The sequence below is a fragment of the Ambystoma mexicanum genome, chromosome 7q (assembly GCF_040938575.1).
Source record: "Ambystoma mexicanum isolate Mex_15411 chromosome 7q, UKY_AmexF1_1, whole genome shotgun sequence".
Classification (NCBI taxonomy): domain Eukaryota; kingdom Metazoa; phylum Chordata; class Amphibia; order Caudata; family Ambystomatidae; genus Ambystoma; species Ambystoma mexicanum.
In genome coordinates this window covers 496,748,627-496,775,925 of record NC_090941.1, presented here as the reverse complement: position 1 = coordinate 496,775,925, position 27,299 = coordinate 496,748,627, and the positions used below count along the sequence as shown (strand labels likewise).

The following is a 27,299-nucleotide window of genomic DNA, read 5'->3' as shown; positions in this document are numbered from 1 at the left end:
GCAGAGATATGACGGTTTATATCAAAATATTGTTCCTGCAAGAGGTGTTACCGGGCACGCTGATACAGGGGTTTGCAGTGGAGGGTGCACATAGGTCACCAGCAAGAAAATCCCTGCCAGGAGCGCCCCAAGGCCAATAATAGCAAAGATCATGAATTACAAGGATAGGGAAGAGGATATTGGCCTTCTCAAGAGAGGGAGGAACCTTCACTAGGGGTCTGCAAAACTGGCAATATATCCGGACTACACAGCTCTTGTGCAGCGGCGACAAGCGACTTTTGGACCAAACAAAGAATGTCTACGGAGAGCGGATATACGGTACATGCTAATATACCCGGCTAAACTGAAAATCCTATACAAAGGCAAATCACACTTCTTTGAGAACACAGTGGAGGCCCATGCTTGGATGGACGAACAGGGAATCCAGCTACTTTTCAGCAGACAAACCAACGTGCCATGACTCTCTTAGGAGAGAAGGAAGGGCGACACGACTCGCAGCTAAAGGTGGAAGATGTTCATCATAGTGTGGGAGCACATGGGTCTGGGACACCGAGTTGAAAGAAAGGTTCCCTGATGACAGCTGCTGTGGGCTGCTGGCATGGACGCCAACGTTTTTTTTAAATGCTCGTTTTGGGGCATAATGCTGCTATCCGTTACATGGGAGGGGAGAGGAGGGAGCGGGAAAGGTGGCTGCGCCTGAGCAGACACGTCACTGCTGGGCAGTTATGGTTAGCACTGTTTAGGGATTGTTGGGAAGTTTTTTGGGGGAAGGGAGGTGGTGGGAAAGAAACCGACGGGTCAGAACAAAAGACCAACTTCTGAGCTATTGTTAGGTTTCATGGTGGGTGGGATGCTCTAGCGGTTGCAGGGTGCTGTGGGGATGGAGGGGTGGGTGAAAGTGGATCAAGAGGGGGGACTTTGGTGCAGGGTTTAACATGCTGAACTTCGAGCTGTGGGAAATTGATGGGGCAGCAGGTGAATACCGACTGCAGTGGGATAGCGGAGATGGAGGAACGGTTAGACGGATTGAAGCAGCGATGGGAAACAGGAAGCCTGGTTGCATACGTCCATGTAAAATGATAGTGGGTGGGCATACTCACTTGGAACGTTAGAGGACTCAATAATTATGTGAAAAGGTTGCGAATACACACATACCTGGTAAAGAAGGGCATACAGGTGGCAAAGCTACAGGAAACACACCTCACAGCAGACCGACAAGCCACTATGGCAGGGAGAAATGGGGGACAAGATGTACGGTTCCCCCTTTACTGCGTACGCAAGAGGGGTTCTTGTTCGGATAGCTCTGACTGCCCCCTTCAACCTGTTGGAATACAGGAAGGATTATGAGGGCCGGCTGGTAGTGGTGCATGATCTGTGGGAAAACAGGGAAGTCTGCTTCGTGAATACATACGCTGTGAACCATGATGCCTCAGTGTTTTTCAGGTCACTATATTCTAAGTTAGATGCATGCAGGGCATTGGCATGGGCTTGGGGCGGGATTTAAATTGCACTCTCAATCATAGATTGGATAGGTCATACACGAAATATAAGAAACCTGCAGCGCCGGCTAGATTATTGGGTTCCCTGTTGCGGGACCTACGTCTAGTAGATGTCTGGAGGGAGATACACGGAGAGACACAGGATAACTCTCACTTTTCAGCCCCCCAAGCAGTGCACACAATGTAAGACTACATTTCACGGGAAAGGAAATCATGGGACAATTTGTGCACATTGAATACAGAGCGAGGATACTATCGGATCATGCTCCACTCTTGACGATATGGCAAATAATGCCCTGAGACTACGAATACCTACCTGGCGGTTGCGGGCTGAAACCTTGCAAGATGTGATATTTAGGGAGCACCTGGATAAACAGATAGAGGAGTACTTTAACATCAACGCTGGTAGTGTTGGGAAATCAGGCACACTATGGGATGCATTTAAGGTGGTCGTGAGAGGGGCGGCGATAGGGAAAATGGGAGGACTCAGAAGAGAAATTCTGAGGACCCTGGAGGAGGTTGAGAATGAGTTGGCAGAGAAGGAAGACACTGAGGGAGGTCCGCATGGAGATCCCAGGAAATTGTTGGGACTGGGGCAAAACTATATGGATGACTGGAAGAGGTTAGGGGAACGATACCTTGCCAAATACACCCAAAAGCTCCATGGGGAGGGAGATAATCCCGGGAGATTGTTGGCATGGCAATGCAGGCGAGAGGAACCAAGCAACATGGTCAGTGTGGTTATTGATGATAAAGGAGATGTTGTCAGGACTCAAGTCCATGTCAATGAAGTGTTCTCGAGTTACTATAGCTCCCTATTGACAAGTCTGAGATGGGCAGGGGTGTGGAGGACGCCTTAACTCAGATATAGCTACCAAGGCTAGTGGCGGACCAGATAGATATGCTAAATGCGCCTCTGACATTAGAGGAAATAAGGGAAGTGATCAGGGACCTTCCGACTGCCAAGACCCCGGGGCCAGACGCACTCCCAGGGGAGTTCTACAAAGCATATAGAGACATAGTAGTGCCTAAACTGCTGGCGGTCTTTACAGAGGTGTATGAGTTGGGAGTGCTCCCCAACAGCTTACGGGAAGCTACGATAGTACCTATCCTTAAGCCAGGTAAGCCTTCACAGAACTGTGGATCATACAGACCTCCCTCGATGGCAAACCAAGGTTGCAAAATATTGACAACTGCATTGGCAAATAAGCTTAGGACAGTAATGGGAGACTTGGTCCACAGGGACCAAACTGGGTATCTAACGGGCGCTGTTCGACATGGAACCTACAGAGTCTACACCACGTCATAGATAGCACTAACCAGGTGAAGGAGAGCTGTATGGTCGCGTCATTGGACGCAGTTAAAGCTTTTGAGTCGGCCCGCTGGGACTGGTTGCTGGCGACCCTGGCGCGTTTCGAGATCTGCAAAACCTTCCTAAGATGGGTGTCACTAATTTACACATTTCCCATGGTGTGAGTGAAGACAGGTAGGCACATTTCAATAGATTGCCTTTCTCCCGCAGATTCCTCATCTAATGGATATTTCCTCCAGATTTGCTTCTTCGCCACATTTTTTTGAAAGGGGGAGTAGTGGACCCCGACCCGGCCATCGACCATCGAGCCGCTTTGCTCGACGTCTGTTCGTCGACTACGGACGTGATGTAAGGCGTTGTATAAATACCATGTCACTACGCCCCAACCTCAGTTCCTTTTTACTGCACGCTAACACGCTGCTTGGGAATACAGAGCTTCGAATCTCTCAATGTTTTTGTCAGAAAACGTTGTACTTTTTCACAAAATCCTTGATGCAAGATGTTGGTCGCTCGGGTATCAGGTTTGAAATGGTGGTCCAATTGTGGCACCAAGATGTCCATCACTGACCCACACAAATTCTCTCTCTAGTGCCGCGGCACAGGTCACGGGACTGATTGGTATCTGTTGTGTGCCAAAATGCAACCTAAACCCGTTCACGATCGAGCTGCAAAACTCGCTCTGGGTCGACCGCCCTCAAAATCCCAGGTGCGGTCGATGGTTCGGTCTTCCAAGGCCGAAACTCAGGGGCACACCCCCGAGATAGAACACAAGCGGAAGAAGAAACAGTCCCACTCGAGGAGCCACTCTTCCTCATCCCGAAAGAAGAAAAGGCATCACTACCATCGTCGGGATTCCGAGACATCGACGGATAAAGGTAAGCTGTCGGCTTGGCCTAATATCCGCCAAGAGTGGGAGGATTTCAAATCCTCGATGCTTGAAATGTTCAAGCAGCATGCTGCAGTCAGCAGGGCTACCCCCCATGCAGCATGCTTTGGAGCCAAGCGCGGGCTTCTGTATACCCGGCCCCTCTAGTGCCCCGGGAACCGACAATATCGGCGCCAGTGAATCTTTTGACGCCGAAAGAAATCCAATAGAAACCGGTTTATCCTTGTGCATTCAAGGATATCGACGCTACAGCATCTCGATTCCGATCAACACCGACATACACCATATCAGCGGCAAAAGACAAACCCTTGACATCGACGGTTGTCGAGAAAACATTCACTCCGCAACCCCGGTCCGAATTTTTTGATACCTTAGCAGGTATCTTCGGCTGACTCCGATGACCAGGGGGGTGTCAACATGATTTACTTGGGTTCAGGAGGGGTTGATTATTTTGACGACCAGAATCTGCTTTTACAGCTGGCTCAAGGCCTCCGGGATGCCAGCGGTCTGCACAGCTCGCCAAGCCTCGAATTACAGCAGTCCTAGCCCTATCTTCATAATACCTCTAAATTCAGGACTCTGGTAGAAAGGGTTATTGACACCCTGGGATTGCACTCATCAGTTGCGCCTGTACAAGGTTATTATGAACTTATCGATATTTTAGATGAAGGCTTTACCACTGAACGTAATATGCCTTTAAACCCTGCCATTGGCGATCCTTTAGCAGTTGTGTGGCAAAACCTTTGTTCTCCAGCATGGGGTCTGGCATGGATTCACATGCTCATGAATATTCCCCATCGTCAGGCTGGGAATCCTCGGTATAGAAAAAAATCAGTATCAGTTTTGTTTCTGATCTTTCTTTCTTAGTAGTAACCAATCACTGGTCTCTGGGTCATACCGCCCCCAGCCAATGACTGCCCTCTCCCTAAGCCCCGTCACTGGCAGCCATCCTCAGATTTTTACCGCACGTTCAAGTGTTGGGAGTCCTCGTGCTGTAGCTCTCGAGCTTTTGCTGCGTTTTCACGCTTTTTCAGGAGTTTTTTCTCATTTTTCAGTTAAATAGAGCCTTAAGCTCCACCGTTTCTACATCCGATCAACGGGGATCCGTTTCGGAGTTTTCTACGCCCCTCAAGGGTGAAGTTTTCGTCGAGTTACGCTTTTGGAGGATTCCAGAACTTTCGAGGCCTACCCCGGACATGGCCCAGGAGAAAGGAAGCTCGACGCCCGGGAAGCTGTTCAGGACCTGCCCTGGATGCCAGCTTCAGAATGTTTTCAAGGTGGACGAGCATTCGTTATGCCTCTACTGTCTCCATGAGGACAAGACGCACACGGAGAAGGACTGTGCGTTTTGTGGGAACATGTCGGAGCGGACCATGAAGGATCGCCACCTCCGTCTCGCCAACTGGCTGGAAGGGAAGAGCCCGTCAGGCGAGAAGAAGAAAAAGAAGTCCGAGCTGTCTTCTAAGTCCTGTGAGGGCGCCCGGCGACGGGGGCCCAACAAAAGGCTAAGCACTGCGAGTCCGCGGGCACCGGGAGCGCCGAACTGTCGGGCTCCTTGGCTGCCAGGCAGGGCTCATCCTCCCTGGTGCCATCAACCATGAGCCAACGCTCTGGCTCGGGTAAGAGGAAGTCCGAGAACCCGGCGAAGCTTCTGGAGAGGCCCTGGTCGATCTCGAAGATTCCGGCAGAGGGGGAGCGAGGCTCGGACCCTCCCCCCAAGGTGAAGGCCCCAGGCGTCCAGAAGGTGATGATGGCCTTAATTCACCCTGCTAAAACCTCGATTGAGGATGTCGCCGCGGCCGCCATAGAAAGATGGATGGTGGCAGCCATTAAGGAGGCCTATGAGGGGCAGCACAAGCCGCTTCCCGCAAACATGCATGCCCATGCTATCAGAGCCAAGGCCACGGTGTTTGCATTCCAGAGACATGTCCTGTGGCACGTCATCAGCAGGGTGGCCACGTGGACCACTCCCTGAGCTTTTTGTAAGCACTACGGTTTGGAGACCGGCTCCAGGTCGGACGCGGCATTCGGGCAGGCAGTATTAAGGAACTTGTTTTCTTAAGGAGGGTCACCTCTCCAACATGGGGCTACATTCAGTTGTAATCATCCATGTAGTATGGAGGAAAGGGAACAGGATGTAAGAGTAATTATACGTTACTCACTGTGGTGACTAACGTGCTCTTAGTCCATAGTCCCCTTTCCTCCATACGTCCCCCCCCATCCACCCCCTAATAAAACTAGTGTCATTAGGCAATGTTGATATTGTTGATGCATCTATGGGGACTGAGGCGTGGCGCCGGTGGCCGGAGTCGGGAGCGCATTCTCCCTCGGCTGCACCCAGCGCACCTCTAAATATAAAGGAGGAGAAGATTTTTCTGTTTTTTCTGGTGAAAAAGGTCCCGTCTCCCATCCCTAGGAGGGACGCCCATACAGTTTGGAGGAAAGGGGACTATATGGACTAAGAGTACGTTATCCACTACGGTGAGTAACTTATCAGTTCTGACAGACAACACAGTGGCAATGGCATCTCAACAAGCAAGGTGGTGTGCGCTCCTGCCCCTTCTGCATGGAGGCGATGATGCTTTCGTTCTGGTTGCTGGAGAACAAGATCTCGGTCTCAGCAGTTACTCCAACGGGCACAGAGAACAACTTGGTGTATGCTCTGAGCAGGCAGAGCACGGTCTCGCACGAGTGGGAATTGTGCCAGAAAGTCCTAGGGGAGGTCTTCACTCTCTGGTGTACCGCAGCAGTGGATCTGTTCGCAACGGAGTCCAACAGGAATTGCGAACAGTTATGCTTGTTGGAATTCCCAGCGAACAGTGCACTGGAGGACGCGTTTCTGGTGGATTGGACCTTCCATCTCCTTTACACGTTCCCTCAGATTCCCGTCATTCCATGGGTTCTCCAGAGGTTGAAGAGGTTTAGACCAACCATGATCTTGATCGCCCGGATTGGGCGAAGAGAACGTGGTACTCCGACCTCTTGGGTCTTTCCATCTGTCCACCTCACCAGTGGCCTCGATGTCCGGATCTCCTAACACAGTCAGAAGGTTGGATACTCCATCTGACCCCAGAATCCCTCAACCTACATGCATGGCTCTTGAGAGGATGAGATTGTCAAGGAGTTCCCCCCTTCTCACCTGAGTTCGATCTTTGCTGGATTTCTTGATCGATGCCTTCTTGCGAACGGATCGGGTCTTGAATAAGGCTGCACGAGTCTCTTCCGACTCCAGCGTGCGTTCAAAGTTCCGGGATGCAAAGATCCAGGAATCCGGGAAATTTACAGAGTGCGCTGCTCAGCACACGAGTCCAGGAATCGAGAAAGGAAGGAAAGGGACTAGGAATGGGGTTGGCTGGGAAAGAACCAAGGAAAACAATACCGCGAGCTACGGAGCACACGTCTGGTCGCTACTTCGCAATAGCATTGAGACGCACGGAGCCGCGGGAGGCGTGGTCTATTAATAGAACACGCTACGTCCAACGTGTAGAGCGAGGAAGGTGTTTCAACGTGGACTGCCATGTTGGGAGTACCAGGGAGTGTAAGCCCTGTTGAGACAAGGACCAGGAAGTCCAAAAGGGGCGTGTTCTGTAGGTCATAACAGAGATATGATGACTGGGACCTCTCTGAGGAAGTACTTGAGGTGTTGCTGGCTGCACGAAGACCATCTACAAGATCTTTGTATGCATGCAGATAGAGAAGATTTGAGGTGTGGTGCAGGGAACGCGAGATTGACCTCATCTTTTGTCCCACCACTACAGTGATGGAGTTCCTTCTGTCACTGGCCTCTTCAGGCCTTCAAGTCTCTCTTTGAAAACAGCCTTCTTGGTGGCTATTACATCCACTAGGTAGACGGGTGAGTGAACTACAGGCCTTATGCTGTAAACCACCTTTCCTGCGTTTTTTCCGGGAGAAAGTTTCATTTAGGGTAAGTCCTGGCTTCCACCCCAAGGTTTTCAGAATTTCACCTGTCGCAATCCATTGACCTTCCGGTCTTCTATCCTCCCCTGCCCCCATTTAAGCAGGAGGAACGGTTACATGGACTAGACCCGAAGACGGCGTTGAGTTATTATATCGCTAGGAGAGCTGACCAGCTCTTCATGCCCTTTACCTTAGCCCGAAATGGCCTGGCCATAACCAAGCAGACTTTATCTGGTTGGATCATTTTCTGCATAGAAGAATGCTGCCAGCCTGCTGGGAAGGAATTACCAGCAGGCATCAGGGCCCATTCGACAAGTGGAGTGTCAGCATCAACAGCATTGCAGAGGGGAGTCCCTGTCCGGGAGATTTGTCGCGCTGCGACATGGTCATCCCTATATACCTTTGCAAAGAACTACAGTCTGGATGTGGCTCGTACTTCTGATGCGCGTTTTGGCATGGCAATACTGCAAAATTTCTTGGTATAATCCTCTGCCCGCTTCCTTCATTTACTGCTTTGGGAGTCTATCAGATGAGGAATCTGCGGGAGAAAGGCAATCCATTGAAGGAGAAATGATTTACCGTAATGTTGTTTTTATGGATTCTTCTCCCGCGGATTCCTCATCTCCCTTCCCATCCATCCCCGCTCAGAAAGTCAGTGGTTGGTGCGCATCTTCTTTTTCACATTGACTTGGTGATGGTCCTCTGTGTCCGTTTTCTGTCTTCCTGCCACATTTTCTTAGAACAATGTTTTTTCTAACGCTATTTGTAGTGTTTGCTCAATTGTTCCTCCTTTGGAGGTCTATAGTTATTTTAAGAGCTCATTAGCCCGTTTGTTCTCTCTGTTTTCCTGTGCAGTGTGTGGTGCTCAGGGAAAAAGGGGGAACTGAGGTTGGGGCTTAGTGACGTGGTATTTATACGATGCCTAATGTCACGTCCAGAAGTCGACGACCAGATGCCGAGCAAGACGGATCGATGGCCGACGGCCGGATCGAGGTCCACTACACCTCCTGTTGAAAATGTTCAGAAGCAGCGAAGCTGGAGGGAATATCTATCAGAGGAGGAATCTGCAGGAGAAGAATCCATAGAAAGAACATTACGGCAAGTAATTTCTCCATCAGCGGAGGTACATAAGGGAACTAAGCAGGGGTGACCCCTTTCACCGATGTCGTACATCCTGGCGTTGGAGTCCTTAGCCATGTTCCTCAAGAGGGAGTATGCGGACGCAGGGATCAAGATATATGAGGAGACACACTTGGTGTCTCTTGTATGCTGATGATATGTTGTTGTACGTCACTCGACCAGATGAGAACTTGCAATACTTACTGGACGTTATAGACCAATCTGGCACTCTTTCAGTTATTAATGTGATCTGGGATAAATACAGATTGTTCCCATTGGCTGGGCTAAGGGGCCTTAGAGAAAGGGAGCTTCCATGCTTGGGTCTGCAGTGGGCGACTGACACCTTGCGTTATTTGGGTATCAATGAGTGGCTCGACCCGGAGGCTGAGCATAGGAACAAATTCACAAAGAACCGACCACTCGACAGAGCATAAGACATCATGGAAAATAGCCACAAAGGAAGGCTGCAGAGACTGACCACATACCTAGACCCACACGAAAGCCCAATTGACTCCCCCACTGGTACGTACCGGACGAACATATCCAGACCGACAGACGCATCTAGATAGACGTTGGCCTGCGTCGCATCTGGATAGGATCGATTGAAGGATAACATGCCCGCACTTAGAAGAAACATGAATGCTAACATGTGCCACACCTAGAGTTGTGGCGGCCTGTGTGGCGCTCGGATGGAGTTGTGAATGTCCGCATGCCCACAACTGGACGGCTCTCTGGACACTGGCCTGCGCCGCATCTGGGTGGAAGTGTGAGTGTTGGCATGACCACGCCTGGATGGAGTCCTGGGCGTTGGCCTGCGCTCAGATGGAGTTGTGAATGTTAGCATGCCCACAACTGGACGGGTCTCTGGACACTGGCCTGCGCCGCATCTGGGTGGGAGTGGAAGTGTGAGTGCTGGCATGACCACGCCGGGATGGAGTCCTGGGCGTTGGCCTGTGCCGCGTCTGGATGGGAATGTGGAGGCCGACAGGTGCCGCAATCGGACAGAGCTGTGAATGTTATCATGGTAAAGGTCAGGTAACCCACTAACCAATAATAGCTCAAACTCTGCATACTTATCTCACTCAAAAAACTCACACAACCATCTCTCGCACAACAAGCCGCACGCACTTCACAACACTGCAACAACACATAAGCCGGAACAACAGCACACGTGGACTGACTCCGATCCGATACCCGCACCAAAGCTCAGCACCCGGTGTATACCGAGTTGATGCTGCCAACAGAACACCACTCCTCTCACTATCCTACTCCCTTCTTCACCTTACTAACCCATCCCACCTTTATCGTTTACAGATCCGCCTGAGCGTCTGGGGACCAATTCCGTTGGTGACGGTGCGCGGTACAAATACCTTTAACATTTAAAACCGTTTAAGGGCGTAGCTAACTCGATGGGATTGTGGAAGAGGCTGCCTCTGGGGGTTCCAGGCAGAGTGGCCCGCTTGAAGATAGTTGTACTTCCCCGCCTCCTCTGATGTTTCACTAATATACCCTATAACAAACTCGGGGGGGGGGGGGTTATTTCAGCATTTAAACATGATCAGGGGCTTCACGTGGGAGCAGGGAAGAAATATAGTGGCTTTGTGTACACTACAGATGGACTACACAGAGGGAGGACTGAAGGTACTCAATTTTGAGTGCTATTAATTAGCGGGACAGCTGCAGTTTGTGGTAAACTGGTTGGCGGACGCAGCAACACAAGATACCTGGTTGCTGCAACCGATACTAGGCAGACAGTTTCTAAAAGAAGTCTTATGGGCGAAAAAACTGGCTTTGGTGAGACCATCAGGATTGTTGAAACTTGGCAGGGATGTTTGGAGGGGAGCCTGGAAATTCCTGGGATCTTCAGAACTATATTCCATGCATGTCCCTTTGGTGGGGGTTATGGGAGAACGGCAGGGAGTCGTGGGACAACAGAGGAGACAATGGGAGAGCAAAGGAATAGGAAAGGAATAGCTACGGTGAGAGACTTACTATGAGAAGGCAAGATTATAGGCTTCCAAACCCTGGTCAGAGATCATGGTAGCCACAAGGGTCTGTTTGTACTATACATAGGCATGGTTAGGCAGATTGAAAAAAGATGGGTATGTCCACAGGGGCTGGTGGAATCCAATGAGACGCTAGGAACTATATTCAACGTATCGGAGGGGGGACGACCAGTTGTTGGGAGGTTTTGCCACAAAAAAAGCTGAGTGTGAGAGGAAATTGGGAATCCGATATGGGAAGTTTCTTCACAGATGAGGAATGGAGTAGAGTGCTGCTGTATACCAAGCAAGTCTCTAGAAATGCCAAATTCAGGTTAATCCAACTGAACGTAGTGCATAGAGCGTACTTAACCCCGCACATATTTTCCTATATAATGGGGCAAGACAACCACGCCTGCCCGAGGTGCGCGCATGATGGAGCGGATTTGATGCACATGTTTTGGACATGTCCATTGGTTGGGAAATTCTGGTGGGGGTTAACGGGAACTGCGACAAGGGGGTGGTGCATGCAGCTGCTGACGGGGACCCCGGAAGCCTACGTGCTGGGCCTATTCCATAGGGGCAGAAGACATGCTGCTCGCCTTGCCAAAATGAAAGATTTGATCTGTATACTAGCAAAACGAAGAATAGCAATGGTGTGGAAATCACCTGATGGTCCCCAACTAGAGGCATGGTGGGCAGACCTGAAAAGGTGGTCGTTAGTAGAGTCTGCAGTGTGGTACAGAGCACTACACAGTGGAATACATGAAAGGAGCGAAGGGGTAGAAGTTTGGAATGTAATAATACAGACTATGTTTTCCCTGGACAAAGAGGTGGTTGACTGAAGTATGTAATCAATGGGGATAAAACGGGGGCAGGGGTTGGCGGAGTTGCAGCAGATGGCATGGATATGCGATGGACATTGTTGCAACAGACGATTGTGCGAGGAAGAGGTAGGAGGAGGGGATAACAGCCTTTGGGTCGCTCAATGTGGTAAAAATGTATATATATATGATTGCACTGCTGGAATGAAGCCTGTCTAGTGTTGGGTCTGTTTGTTTGTTTTTTTAAACTTTAGGGCAAACTCCTTTCCATGGTCTGAAAAGTAAAGGCTCCAAGAACATAATTTTCAGTTCTAATTCCCCTTCATATTGAACTGATCCCTCATATGGAATCATTGAGAGAGGTTCGCCAAGCACTGTGCACATGTTGATATCAATGGACTCCAATTCCCCCAAGCACAGAAGTACTGAGACCAGGAAGATGAAGGAAATGATGCAGAGCAGTAGGAACCTCAAACTCAATTAATGTGATAGCTGTTATGTGAGAGCACCTGTGAGCGGGACATTTAAAAATAGAAACCAGACTATGAGAGAGAGCTCAGGAGAAGACGTTGCATCTCCCTGGAGGCATGCGTAAGCTGGAGGCACAAACTGGTGTGGCAAAGCCGAGGGGCTTGCCAGCAAAGAGGCACCGAATCGTTGTCAGAGCAAGCACGGCCGCAGAAACACCAGGTACCACGCGACGTTTCCTAGGTGTTCGGCAGCTGGATGAAGCAGCGTTACCCATACCGGGACCTGAAGGCGAGCAGGTGTGCAGGAGCGGAGCCATGGGAGAAGGCAGAGAGATGTCAAAGCAATGCAGAGTGGAAGGCAAGTAGCATAGCGTTGCTGTGTAAGCATGAACGGGACCGAAGACGCCACACAGAGCCGGCGAGTCAGTCCAAGCGAAGTGGGGAACCCAGGGCATTTCGACGACCGCACTGAACACAATTTGACCTTTGTAAGGCCACAGAGACCGAAAGGATAAGAAGATTGTGAGTCAAAAAGGCAGAATACAAAGGCAACCCCTAACAATGTATGAGTGCATGCATTGCTAATATGGGGGAAACTGATAGTGAGCATTGAAAGCATCAGAAATACTGAATCAAGGAAAAGATATACACTTGTGAATGTAAAAAAAGAGACTATTACACGTATATGGAAGTAAGAAGTCCTGGCAGGCAAGTAAACCAGGCAAATTCCAAGTATATGAGCAGTCCTGGCAAGGAAGTATACCAGGCTGTTGGAAGTGCATGAAAGATCCTGGCATGGTAGGATACCAAGCAATTTGCAAACCTACAGAGAAGTCCCAAGAAAGGACAGTGTATGATTGAAAAGAATTCATTTTTCAAAAGAAGAAAATTCCAAGATTGAACCGTTTTTACCTAACAGGATTACTGTGGGCCAAGGAGAGACACAAAGAACTGTTTGAACAAGAGACATATTGTCATTCCATTGAAGAATCCAGGGCATGGGTGCCACGCTCTGGAACCAAGCTTCTGGTACCTCAGAGATCTTTTGCATTTTGAGCGGTTATATTTTTATTTATTAACACATTTTTGCAAATTCCAGGTTAAATACATTTCCCTTCGCACCTTATTATTTAGTTTGTAATGTGAGGGTCAGGATTGAAGGTTTGGACACAAGGATGGCCTTTGATTTCAGACATCCTGACAAACACAGACCCTTAGTTTTTGTTATAGATAGGCAATCTCCTCTTAGAGCAGAGTCAGAGATGCATTTTCCCAACCCATTTGCATTGATAAAAGTCTTTAAACAAAAACGTGACAACTTTGTGTCTGGCTTTCATTTCCGACCCCTCACATAACCTCCATTCTGTGTGACTGCCACACCGTGAAGGGTGCATAAATGTACGAGCTAAGCAGTTGGGATTCCCAAGCGGCTCCTCTCAAAGCATTGCAGCCCATCACAGACTGCACCGACTGTGAGCAACTTAGCCACCACTTTGCGCTGCTCTTTGCACATTGGTTCTTCTTAAATCAGCTGCTCTCCTTCCCATCTGTGTGTGGCAGTGCTTCCGAACAGGGTTAAGCTGCAAAAATAACCCAATGTGCCGACTGCGAACTACTTAGACACTGCTTCACCCTACTCACTCCTGGCTTTTGATCAGATATATCTTCGTGCAGTTCATGTCACAGGCCTGAACTCCACCCTCCACAAGGAGATGCACTCTCACCTTCTCTCACCCACACCCAGGTGATGTCAACTATTCATTCATTCAATCAGTTGCATTTCATTATAAAGTTCAGATTGGGCCAGCAGTTCAGTGTCAAAAGACAACTCAACTATTCATTGTTGTTATGAGAGGCCATACATTTACATTAAACGCCATTTGTATACCGAGAAATACACATTGAGGTTAATTCTCATTCTTAAAGATTTTGTTCCAATTTCAGAGGCACCGGAAAAGATGCAAGTGTTGCTTACATATTGGCAACATCTACCAGAGAATTTTGAAATTTCTGCCTTCAGTTTATCTTTTCACTTTGTGAACGAAAAACGTCCCCATTCATGCTATTCATGATTTGTGGCATCTGTAGTGTTCTTTATACACCCCCAGATTCTCTCACCCACACCCTCACCTTGGTGATGTAAGCTATTGATTCAGTCAGTTGTGTTTCAATGTCGAGAGCTAAAGCAATCTTTCAAACTTGTTATGAGGGTTATTGGACATTGAAATGCTGGCTCTGCTTGAAACAAACTTTGGGGTTAACTCTGATTCTTAGGAATGTTATTAGCGTTGCAGGGACACTGGAAGAAATGCACATTTCTCAGTGTTGCTTACTTGTTGCCAAAATGTACCAAAGAACTATTAGATTTCTGCATTGTTTATCTTTGCAGTTTGTCAAAGAAAGCTTTCCCCCATGCCTGCTGTTCATGATTCCTTTTAGCTTTGTTGTTCTTCTCATATATTTATATTGTAAACCCCATACGAAAGTGAGATTGTGTTAACTTGTCATTCGTTTGCTAAGCTTCATTAAATTAATTGATCCCTCGTTTATTATGGGATATTTGTACCTTTCACACAGAAGAAGGGAAACATAAAAGCTCATTAAAAGGGAGACGTACATGACATATTGGGTAATATTTGTAAATAATGAGGTGCACAAAAAGCAGTACACAAGGTGCAAGTAATTGAATAGGGAAAGCACGAATATAAAGTGTAGCACATTCATGAGGTGACAGGTGACCATTTGGCTAGAACATCACAGAAAGGTGGAACTGGAAAAGTACATAAGAGTGAGTAACGGTCATACAATGAAAATGACCACATCAAGCTGTAAAACATTTGAGCAAAAGCAAGATGTGGGTGGATAAAACATAGAGTTTGAGGGGTGTCCGTTTTCCAGGATTACATTTATAGGTTTGTTGGTGGAGCTCAGTTGATCTGGATTATTTCAGGCCATCTATTGGTCATCTCATTTCAGAGTACCAGGGTTTCAAAAACACTTTGAAATCTGGGATCCATTTCGTTTTTGAAAAAATTGGCTTTTTTGTGCTATAGTGGGAGAAAATGGGAAGAATAATAATTTGTGGGTTTATTAGCAGGGGGAACACATTCTGCCAACATGCTAGAATGAAAGAGGGTGGTATATCTAACACCAGTTCTTGAGAAGAAAGCTGAACATGAGTCATTGATTCCAGTTTGCAGCTCAAACTATGAGCAGTAAAATCTGTTTTCTTTTTTTAAAATGTATAATGCATCACACATAAAAAAGGACTGCTTCAGAGTGCAGGGCAAGAGGGTTGGGGTGGGTATGAGGACCTCTTGGGGTCTAGTTAGGAGGAGCGGAAGAGTCTATTTAAAGCAAGGACATGCATTTAAGGGCTAAATTGAAACAGACAATAAAACAGTACATTCATATTCAACCATTTCCAAGTTCATAGTTAGTTGCCTGCTCCTTGAGTTACATCAATACGTCTTTTTTCCATTTGAAGTATGTTTCTGAATTACGGAAATCTTTTTGGAGTCTCATATGCTTGTTAGAGTTTGGTCCAGAGTGGAGGTCCCCGGGCGGAGAGCATCATCTTGCTCAGGTCCACAATGGAGGTATCATCTTTCTCACTTGCATTCTCTTAGCATTGTATAGTTGTAGCATGCTAACGGAATCTGATCTAACCAGTCATTGATGTTTATGGTGGTTGAGGAAGTTGTCGATGATTTGGGTGCCCTGTGGTTGTGACCCGTTGTTGCGCATATATCGACCTATGTTTCTAATGGACTCCTTCCACCCACCGATTCCTCATCTAAGTTATCTATCTCCCAGCACCTTTTTCCACCGCCAGGGGGTGGAATGTGGCTCTGCGTCAATTCCGTCCGACACCTCTATGCTGCCTGCGCCGTACATGAAGTCGGGTCGGTATATAGAGGCGCAGCGCCCCGTAACTTCAGTTCCTTTTTTCCATACACTCTGATCGCTATTAGGAGCACCGCTCTTAGTGAATTCGTTTTTACAAAAAATTCTTGCTTTGCCTCTCAAATTCATTGCAATGCTGAATCTGACGAGGTCTTTGGGTTTCAAACCCTGTGCAGATAGTGGGTGCCAAATGTCTGTGTCGGACCCGGCCGTACCACATATGCCTTTACTGTCTTGGTGAAGGCCACGATGTGCAGGACTGTGCATCATGCCAATCTATGCAACCAAAGGTCTTCCAAGAACGCAAATCAAAACTGTTCACCTTTTTCCACAAGGAGAGAGGGGATAAGCGGACCCGCTCGAGGTCTGCACCGTGGAGCGGTCCCCCGCCTGGAAGAACAAAAAGAAAAAGAAGCACCGCAAGAGGTTGATGTCACCCGGCAGTTCTTCACGGCATCACTCGTCTTCGTTGAGCCACTCCAAGAAAGGCCAGAAGGAAGAGGCCCCGCAGGTACCTTTTCTGACCAATTCCTCTTCTCCAGAGGAATGGGGAGGCTTTCCATTTGAAGATGCTTGACATCTTCTCCAAGGCTTTTGCTGAGCCGTTGGACCCCACTGCACTTGGAGAAGCTGGCAGGGAGACCGCAGTTCAACGTGACAAGATCGCGAGGAAGGGGTACACCGTTCTGTCTTCGGACATTGGTCTCCCCACATATGGTCCTGGTCCAATGACGCCAAAGCCCTTCCGCTCCAAGGACATATAGTTCAATTAGGAAGACATTTATGACGAGGAGGGTGATTTTGTCCCTTTCGGACTGGAGCCCTTCCCCCCCCCCAGGGATGAGAGATACTTCCCAGATGAGTTTTACAGGGAACAGGGTGACTTGGTGCACCTTCCAGCCAACTTGCAGGAATCATGTGGCCTAGACACCTCGCCTGCTACCACTTGTGGCAAACCATAGGCGGCTTTTCATTGCACAATGCCGAAGGTGGTCGACACCCTTGGGCTGTCAGCCCCTTTGCAGCTTAAGGTGCATTATGACCTGTGCAGCATTCTGGGTGAGGGTCCTTAGAAGGATATCTTGATGCCTCTCAATCAGGCAGTGGAGGGTCCTGTGATGGAACTGTGTGCCAAACCGACATTTGCAGGCTTGCCGGATGAATATCAAGAATTACAGTCTGTATTCTCTTCATCTGAATACTCAGAATTACCTCCCCATAGGAGAGATGATTGTGTTATCGAATTGATTCCTGATCAGCCACTACCCTTTGGGAGAATGTATATTTTATCAGCATCTGAGAAGGAGGTTCTTCGTGAATATTTGCAGGCCAACCTCAAAAATGGCCTTATCACTGAATCCACTTCACCTGCAGCAGCTTCCTTGTTTTTCATTCCTAAAAAGAATACCAAAGAGATACGTCCCTGTATTGACTTCCGGGGCCTTAACAAAATGACAGTCCCGGATAAATATCCCATGCCATTAATTCCTGATATATTGGAAACAGTCAAAGGTGCCAAACTATATACCAAACTAGATCTAAGAGGCGCTTATCATCTTATCCGCATAAGAACAGGAGGCGAATGGAAAACCGCGTTTCGCACCCCATTTGGTCATTACCAATACCGGGTGATGCCCTTTGGTCTTTCGAACGCCCCTGCAGTTTTCCAAAGGTTCATAGACCATCTGTTCGTGGATATCCTCCTACATTATGTCATTGTATATCTAGATGACATTTTAGTCTTCTCCAAATCTCTGCAAGAACATCAGAAACATGTTAAAGTGTTATCAAGACTCCGACACAATCATTTGTATTGTAAAATTGATAAATGTGTATTCCATCAATCCCAAGTCATGTATTTGGGATATATTCTGTCAAACACTGGGATAGATAGGGATACTTCTAAGGTTTCAGCCATTCAAGACTGGCCAGCTCCAACAACAGTTAAAGAGATACAAAGGTTTGTCGGGTTTGCAAACTTTTACCGAAGATTCATCCCTCACTTCTCTATGTTGACTCATCCTCTCACCTCTCTCTTAAAGAACAGAGTCCGCTTTCACTGGTTTGCCAACATCCAACAGGCATTTGAGGAATTGAAAAGAAGATTCACATCTTCTCCGGTTCTGATGACTCCAGATCAAGACAACAGTTTTATAGTGGAGACAGAAGCATCTCATTATGCCTTGAGAGCAGTGTTACTACAGAAAGACCAGGATGGCCAAGAACGCCCGATCGCGTTTTTATCGAAAACCCTGTCTTCCGCTGAGTTGAGCTACTCGGGGTTGGAAAAAGAATTATTGGCGATCAAACAGGCTTTAGAAGAATGGAGACATCTATTGTTAGGAGCAAAGCAGGTCATTGAAGTCAGGACAGACCATCATAATCTGAGAGCTCTTCAGTATGCACAGACTTGTAACAGCAGACAAGCCCGATGGGCTCATTTCTTTTCTCCATTCAGAATTATCTTTACCTTTATTCCAGGAAAGAGCAATCTGCGAGCGGATGCCCTTTCTTGAAAAGAGACACTACAACAAAAGCAGTTTAGATCTGAAGCCATCTTTCCACAAACTCGTGTGGCTCAAGTGGTCGTAAAGGATTTACTTACTCGTATTCAGGAACAGACAACAAAATTAACAAGGAAAAAGAGAGAGGAACTCTCCACTTGGTCCATGATCAAGGAGGAAGGATGTTACTTTTTGAAACTTTGCCATGATTCTAAAGTAGCGAGTCATAGGGGAACGACCACTACTCAAAAGCTTGTAGGATGGTATTTTTGGTGGTCGACTTGGAAGAAGGATGTGACGGAATATGTAAACTCCTGTCCTTGATGTTTACAGACTAAAACCCCACGTCATCCCCCGTTGGGTAAATTGGTCCAAATGCCCCTACCTTCTGGTCTATGGCAAATTATTTCTACTGACTTTATAGTCGATTTGCCACCCTCTGGGGGATGTTGTTCCATTATGGTAACAGTGGATTCATTTTCAAAACTGCCACATTTCATTCCGTTGAGCAAACATCCCTCAGCTGCAGAGATGGCAAGAGTTTTCATCGAGAGACTATTTTCCTTACATGGGTTACCCGAAAGGATATCAGATCGGGGATCGCAATATACCTCGAGATATTGGAGGCAAGTGTGTCTCAAATTGGGCATTTCAAGAGCCCTTAGTTCATGGTACCATCCACAAACAAATGGTCAAACTGAACGTTTGAATAAAACACTGGAAGGATACTTATGGATTTATGTATCAACCGCCCAGGAAGACTGGAAAGAATTATTACCTTTGGCCGAATACGCATATAATAATTCCTTTCACTCCACGATAAAAATGGGTCAATTTTATTGTACTTATGGATTTCATCCTCCATCCTTTCCTGCGCCAAGTCATTCCTCTTCACAATTCCTGGATGTTGATCGGCTGATAAGACAACTCAGCCTGAGTCATTTTTCTGCCAGAAAGGTGCTTCAAGATTCACAAGTGCGGATACAGAAGTTTGCAGACAGACATCGAACCTCAGCGCCCGATATCAAGGCAGGAGATTATGTATGGTTGTCATCACAATTCCCCCCCTGACATTTGCTACCCTCTAAACTGTCACCTCGGTTTTTTGGGCCCTTTTCGAGTCCTGTCCAAGGTTGGTCAAGCCGCCTTTCGCTTACATCTTCCTACCTCTTGGACTCGGATTCATCCGGTATTTCATAATTAAAACCGGATAGAAGAAGTAGGTTTCATCCTAACACTACGGCCAGTCCTCCTCCGGTTCTGACATCTACAGGTCACAAATTTGAAGTGGCCAAGATCTGTGATTTCCGATACCATTATGGGAAACTCCAGTATCTAATAGACTGGAAAGGATATTCTCCAGCAGAAAGATCCTGGGAACCTGCCAAGGCCATCCATGCTCGACTGTTGGTAAAAAGATTCCATAAGAGTCATCCAGACAAACCGGGGGGATCTCCGGTTAAGATGGGGCATACTGTAATGGTTTCATCCATTACAAAGCGCGATGTGAACAGTTTGGTTCCTTTCACTCATTTCAATGTGGCGTTGCAAGCAAGACACATTAACAGTCTAGTGTTTACCGCAGCGGAAGAAACATTGCGTCCGGAGGAAGCCACGCCCACTACAAAAGAAGTCAACAGTTTAAATGGATGGAAGACGAACATCACATCACGTAGCTACTATATTAGAGATTGCCAAACGCTCTGTGAGTTCGCTTCAGGAAACTTACATTCATTTTGCATTTTCACTCTAACTTCTACCTTTCTATCTAACTCGTCTTACTTGTCTATTTTGATCTGTAGAAGCCAGTTCTTGTACTCGCACGGATTCCATCTCCAGAATTCGTTCAGCACCAGTAGATCAGTTAATTGCTTACTCGAGGTGCCAGTCTTCTAACCTGTCAGGTCCCTTTCCTTACTTCCCTAGTAGACTGTGATTCTTTCCTTTTATCGCATCGATCCGGCCACTCTGTGGGTCCAGGTTAATTTAAAATCTTTCTTTTATAATTCAGGAAATTAGGTCCCTTTAGGAAGAATTTCAGTGTACACAGATTGTGGGAACTATCATCCCCATAATCCTTTGCGGCTTTTCCTTCCGTGTCATTCCAGACTTTCTCCTTCTTTTCTTTAGAGTTACAGACCTCCAGTTGTCCCACAGTTCAATCTGAGCAATACCTTTTGTTTATGTGACATTAGCACCTCCAGTAGGGTGGAGTTCTGGGAGCTTGATTTCATTTACTTACAACCAATAATTCTTTCAACAATTCCATCTAGGGTAAGGGTTCTATATTTCCAACTTAATTGATTTTCTTTCTAACTCTATCAGCTCTTCTTGTGATAATCATGTCTACCTTCACATACATACAGCTGGGCAGAACTGAGGAATTGTCAATATCCTTTCTGAAGACCGGAAACCATGGTCTACACTTCACAACACCTGAAGTAGGAGAGTACAGGACCCGCACTCCCTAGCAGCTCAGCACAGGGTTTTTTCCCCCCACAAGGGTTTCCCTGGGACTTTCTCTGTGGTGGAGCCTTTACCGTGCTGGTTCGCGCAGGGGGCATCAGGGGGATTCTTCCTCACTTCTTGGTCGAGAGCGCAGCCCCTAGAAAGGTCATCCGGAAGAAAAGGTAGGAGCATCCAGAGAATTATATGGTTAAACGTATTGGCAGCAATATTTGGAAGACCTGTGAGGCTTCCCATAATTGGATTTGATTACAGCTATTCATCACCTTGGGGGTGGGGGAAGCAGCAGGTTATCCCAGTTTGGCAAGGAATGGAGAAATACCACCTTGGATGCCTGGGCCTTACAGGTCGTCAAGCAGGAATACTGCCTCCTCTTTGCCTCTCGCCCGCTAGACCACTCCCCCTTGCCGCCAGCCCTTGCCTCTGGAACCTCACCTGTCAGAGAAGATCTTTCAGCTTCTGGCAAAAGGTGCCATAGAGATGGTCCCCTTATCAGAACGAGTTAGGGGTTGCTACTCGACATACTTTCTGGTCTGAGCCCCACCCTGGATATGCCACTTCTGAACTTGTACATGTGCAAAGACAAGTTCAAGATGGTCACTCTAGCTCAGATCCTCCATGCCCTGGATGTGAATGACTGGCTAGTTTCCCTGGATCTCCAGGATGTTTACTTTCATGTGGTTATTCACAAGAAGCACAGGATGTACCTGAGATTGAAGGTGAAGAACTGCCATTGCCAGTTCAAACTCCTTCCTTTCGGTCTTTCTTCAGCACTGTGGGTTTTCACCAAGCTGATAGCAGTAACGGTGGCTCACCTAAGGAGGGAAGGCATTCAGGTCTTTCCCTACCTGGACGACTGGCCCGTCTGAACCTGTTCACCAGATCTAGCGTCAGCACATCTGTACCGGATGTGCAGACTGTTGCACAGTTTAGGCTTCTCATTGAACTACAAGAAGTTGAAAGTTTTGCCGTACCAGTCCCTCTTACTCATCGGGCGGTCCTGGACACAAACCTGGGACCTGGTTTCCCACCCAAGGACAGAGTGGTGAAAATCTTCAAGATGGCCCAGGTTTTCCAACCTCAGGTGACAATTCCATCTGCTGCTTTTCTGCGCTTGCTGAGTCTTATGGCATCATGCATCATCATGGTACTAGAGGCCTGTTTGTGTATGAGGTTGCTACAGTGGCTAATAAGCTCTCAATGGTCTGTTTTCGTGGATGGACTTGAGACCGTCTTCTGGTCTCTGAGAGAGTGTCCGGAGACCTACAATGGTGGTCCGTGAAGGGCAACCTCCTGAAAAAGTCTCATTTCCATCAACCCTGGCCACAAGTAGCACTAGTCATTGATGCAGGGCTGGGGCACTCACAAGATCTGATGGTGAGCATACTAGTCCCCATCAGAGCGCCAGGAGCCCATCAATCTGCTGGAGATGAGGGCGATCAGGCTGGCCCTGGTCGCTTTCTTCCCCTCTGTGAAGGGCAAGACGGTATTGGTTGACAGAGAATAGTGTAGCCATTCATTACCTCAACAAGAGGGGTGGTGTGGGCTCCTGCCGCAATGCAGAGAAGCAATGCGATTGTGATTCTGGGCTCTAGAGAATAGTGTGTCCCTGAGTTCGGCCCATTTGGCCGACCAGGAAAACACTCTAGCGCATATACTGAGCAGGTAGTCTTCCACCCCCCCCCAATTGGGAGCTCTGCCAAGAAGTTATGGAAGAAATTGTCTCCCTCTGGGGAACTCCCCAGGTGGCCCTCTTCACTTCCAGTGTAAACAGGAAGTGCAGGTGGTTCTGCTCCTGGGAATTTCCTTGTCAGTGTACTCTAGGGGACACCTTGACGGTCGAATGGGACTTCCACCTGCTCTGTATATACCCGCCGATCACTGGCATTCTGCTGGTTCTCAAGCGTCTGTTCAGGGCTACAATTATCTTGATCACTCAGGACTGGGCCCGGAGAATGTGGCACCCAGAGGTGTTGGACATGGCCGTCTGCCCTCCCTGGCATCTTCCACAGAGGACGGACTTCCTCTCCTGCTCAGAGTGGAGGATCCTGCACCCAAACCCCCGCAGCCGGAATCTTCATGCCTGGTTGCTGAAAGGCTGAGGTATAGGGAGTAGGATTTGTAGGAGGTTATTCTGGATGTGCTCATATCTGCTAGAAGACCCACCACCAAGTCCATTTATGCCTTCATGTGGCGAAGGTTTTCGGTTTGGTGCTGGGAGAGGCATCTGGACCCCTTTCACTTGCTCCACTTTCCTGTGTTGGAATTTCTTCTGTCTTTGGGCCAGAAGTGCCTGTAGATTGGTGCAGTGAAGGGGTGTCTTGAGGCTATTTTGGTCTTCAAGAAGACCCGAAGCAAGGCTCCTTTTTCACGATTCCCAGTTATTCAATTCCTATGGGGTCTTTCCAATGTGTTTCCCCATGCCAATTTGTGCTTCCGGCCTAGGATTTAAATTTAGTGTTGACGTCTTGAATGGACGCTCAGTTTGAGCCACTTCATTCTTGTTTTTTAAGACTGCTCACCACTAAGGTGATTTTCCTGGTTGCCATCACTTCCACTAGACGGGCGAGTGAGCTACAAGCATTGTCTGTTAATTCTCCCTACTTGGTTTTCCCCAAGCAGAAGGCGACATTGAGAGTTAGATCCTCCTTCCTTCCGAAGGTGGTCTCTGATTTCCATCTCTCTCAAAAGATCCATCTACCTGTCTTCTTTCCTCTGCTCACCCTTCCATGGCAGAGGAAAGGTTCCATCTGTAAGATCTGGAGCGGGCCCTCAAGTTCTATGTCTCTTGGACATGGGAGGACAGGGCTGATGACCAGCTGTGCGTTTGTTACGCGGGTGCCCCTGCAGACAGCGCTGTCACAAAACAGACCCTGTCTCATAGATCATTCTCTGCATCTCAGAATGATGGCATTTATAACACGCCTATATACAAGTGTTTTAAGGTGCGACAAGGCAAGAGAGGGGAACAGAGGGAAGACAGAGACAACGATCTTACTAGGCCAGGTGACATTGAGATCGCACAAGTGCAGGGGAGGGGGAACGGGAGAAGTGCAGGGGGAATGCTATAATCTGGACAGCAAGGAGGTCCCTGAGGGTCTCGGGCCCACTCCATCAGAGGGTTGGTACTGTACCTGTGAACCAAGTTACGTTACATCACTTTTCCCAGTTTCGTCTCACACCAGGGAATAATCAAGTGGTGATAACATAAAATGGATGCTCAATTTCTGTCATTCATTTTACAGTGGCTATACCCATTGTAACATTTCAGTCGATTGTGTCATACATAGTCATGTAAAAGGTGTTATAATTTTTAAGTGTTCTGTTATTACATCTTATCTGGTATCAGGAGAAATGGACACCTACTCATGAACTGTATCTAGGCTAGCCTTGGATGTCCAATGGAACAGTCTTTGTGTGACAGCCTTAGGGCTTGTGAAACCCAGCAAGTAACTTAATTAAAGCAATAACTAACACAAGATAAGAGATGTTGTTTATTCTTATTTTTGTTGTGACTGTCTGAATGTGACAACTCTGGCTTATCCTAATATAACACTTTTAAACTATTATTTTTTATCATCAAATATCCATAATGCATGTTTCTTTGAATAGCTTAATTCATTGACAGTACCTTGTAGTTACTTTTCCCCATACATTTGATCTCATACTATGATTGTTGGCGATGAGTGAAATGTGTTTTTGCATTGTAAGTATTTATTGACATTAATATATTTAAAGGTGATATCTGCTTTGTGACCATACATCGTCTTTGAATGAAAAACCTCTTTTTCCACCCCTAAATAGATCTACAAAGGTCCCAAATCGACATTTCGGTATTCAGGACTTCAAATGAACTATGAATATCGATTTCGAGTGTGTGCCATTCGACAGTGCCAAAACCCTGAAGCACCTCAGGAGCTGATTGGGCCTTACAGTGCCACTGTACTTTTCATCTCTCAGAGGAACGAGCCGCATTCCGGCACTAACAAGGACACTGTGGGTGTTATAAGGACGCGGAGAGCACTGAGCGATGAGCAGTGTGCCGCTGTCCTCCTTGTGCTGTTTGCCATCTTCTCCATTCTTATTGCCTTTATCATTCAGTACTTTGTTATCAAGTGACAGAGAAGTGTCATTTGTGTCATTGCTGTGCTAGTCATTTCTCATACATTTGTGTTATTTTGCTTTTACAAAATGAATGGCATTTAGCATGGCTTGAGGCAGTAGCACAACATTTTGTACCATTTTTACCATCTAAAATGCCTATGTTGCTGTGGATACTGGCAGTGTATTAGAATGTTAGCCTTAGAAATTACAGTAGTTTCTGGGGTTATGCCTTTTTGTAAAGCAAGTTTCTAAAAGGGTAGTATACAATTGGGTCATTGGAAAATGTCAAACAGCAGTAGTAACACAGGCCAGCTTTTAAAGGTTTAGAATGTAGCACCGTCTAATGAACATATTTTCAGTAGGGTGAATTGAAGGGTCCTGCCATCTAACACCTTCTGTGGAAACTGTAAGACTCTGATTCTGTGAGCCATAACATTGCGCATTTCTTCTACCTCCTCTTTTGTCTTAAATACTTGGACAGCAAAAATGTAATTGGGTATCTATGAAACAGGATAAAATGGGCACAAGGGAGGATTTTAAATGACACATCACTAATTATGCACTGCAGGTAACTATTTGTAGACTGGAAATGTTTTGAATTTGCTTCAGCAAACATGACCATAACCTCTTAACTAACCCTGTACTCTTAGTGATTAGAATCCAAAAGAGCTTTTAAATATGATTATTTGCACACTGATCGTAAAAATCAAATGTGGGATATGGGACCTTAAAAAATGTTGTCATAGCCTGATTTTATTTTAATTTATCTGAAAGCATAATGTGCTTTCAACTGAGTTGTAAAGAGCCACCACCATCGATTTATTTCCTTTCCCACCACAACACTGCCGTCACCTCTTTAAAATGTAGCATCAAGTACTGCATTGGCAGGCACCAAAAGATAACATTTAATACTTTGCACCAGAAAACTACGCTGCTTTGTTCCTCTGGAAATAAAATAAATGTATATTAATGTAATGTCTGTTCAGATACTGTACCTGATTGTTGATTGCATGTGGTTAATGTTGCATTTGAGCACTTTGCATATTGCTTTAAGTCACCGTTTTTGTAAACTCTATTTGTGAGTTCTTGAATGATGATACAAAATGTTGTCATGTAACACATTGACCATCTCGCTGGATGTCAATAACTGCGAGTTCATGTATTAAAAAAGCTTTTAGGAAAGCTGTTATATCCACGTTTCACCTTCCTTGTCATACACTTTATTTGTAATTCTCTGTTAATTTATTTCGGTCCAAAGGTAGGAAGATCACTAATCTGTGTTGGGTGTAGCCTTTTGTATCGTTAAGCACTTGTGAGAAAGAACATCTTTTTTCATGCTATAACGATCTTTGAAGAATTGATCTCTTATTGCTCTTATTGGAAATGTATTGTATTTGTTTCTGTGTCAAATATTCTCTGTTGTTGAATAAGGTTGCATTTTTGTTTCAAAATAATTATATAGAAGCACTTGGCAATGCAGGTGATAAGATTGTCATGTCTTTATAATGTGCTACATGTCTGCCTGTATTTTTAATTTACTTATTTTTATGTATTGCTAATGACTTCCCACAGAACACGTTGATATTGAGATATATTTTCTAGAACCTTTAAAAAAGTGCCATGTTTGGCAGTGCAAATGAGGTTGAGTGTAATAGCCCATAGATTTTCACACGGTTGAATGTTTAAAATGGTAAGAGTTGTTGCTGCGGTTAAACCGCAGTACTTTTTTCATAGTCAAATTAAAAAGAAATCCTATTTTTGATAGTAAATGTCAATTAATAGTGTATTTGCTATTTGAGTGCAGATTACTGCAGTGAGGAAGAATTTTTAATGTAATGTTAATTTTACCTCATACTGTACATTCCAAAATAAATCGATTTTTTTTAAATGTTATAGATATGCTAGCAGACATGGCACCTATTGTACAATTGTGAATGAACATCATTTGAGATTTAAAAAGTGCATAATGTTATAGAAATATACCTTTACATGCTATGTAGCAAAAATATCTTGGAAATGCGATGGAAATAAAATCTGTATCATTCTTTTTCATTGTCTTTTATTGTGATAATGTTTTATCATTATCTATTTTTACCTTTTTTTAAATTCCAAAGTTTATTAAGTTTTAAGAAAAACAGAGAGATACTTCAAGGCATGTTAAAGAACATTTCACATTAAGAAGGCCACACCCTCTGTCCATTGAACTCCCCCTGCCTCCCCCCACCAGCTCACCCGTACAGCACAAAAACACACAAATAGGCACTATCCTGGAACATATAGCACATGTCACTAGAGGGTCTAAGACCTCC

The 27,299-nt window shown here is 46.4% G+C and overlaps 1 protein-coding gene across 5 annotated transcripts in view; it reads left to right on the top strand.

The window, feature by feature from the left end:
• FNDC3A (fibronectin type III domain containing 3A) overlaps positions 1-27,037 on the top strand; it is a 3,436,199-nt gene extending 3,409,162 nt beyond the window's left edge. For all 5 annotated transcript variants that reach the window (XM_069639023.1, XM_069639022.1, XM_069639027.1 and 2 more), the window contains one exon: positions 24,691-27,037. In XM_069639023.1, coding sequence (XP_069495124.1) covers positions 24,691-25,005 — 315 coding nt within the window. In that variant the 3' untranslated portion in view covers positions 25,006-27,037. The remainder of the gene's footprint in view (positions 1-24,690) is intronic.
• The last annotated feature ends 262 nt before the right edge of the window (positions 27,038-27,299 follow it).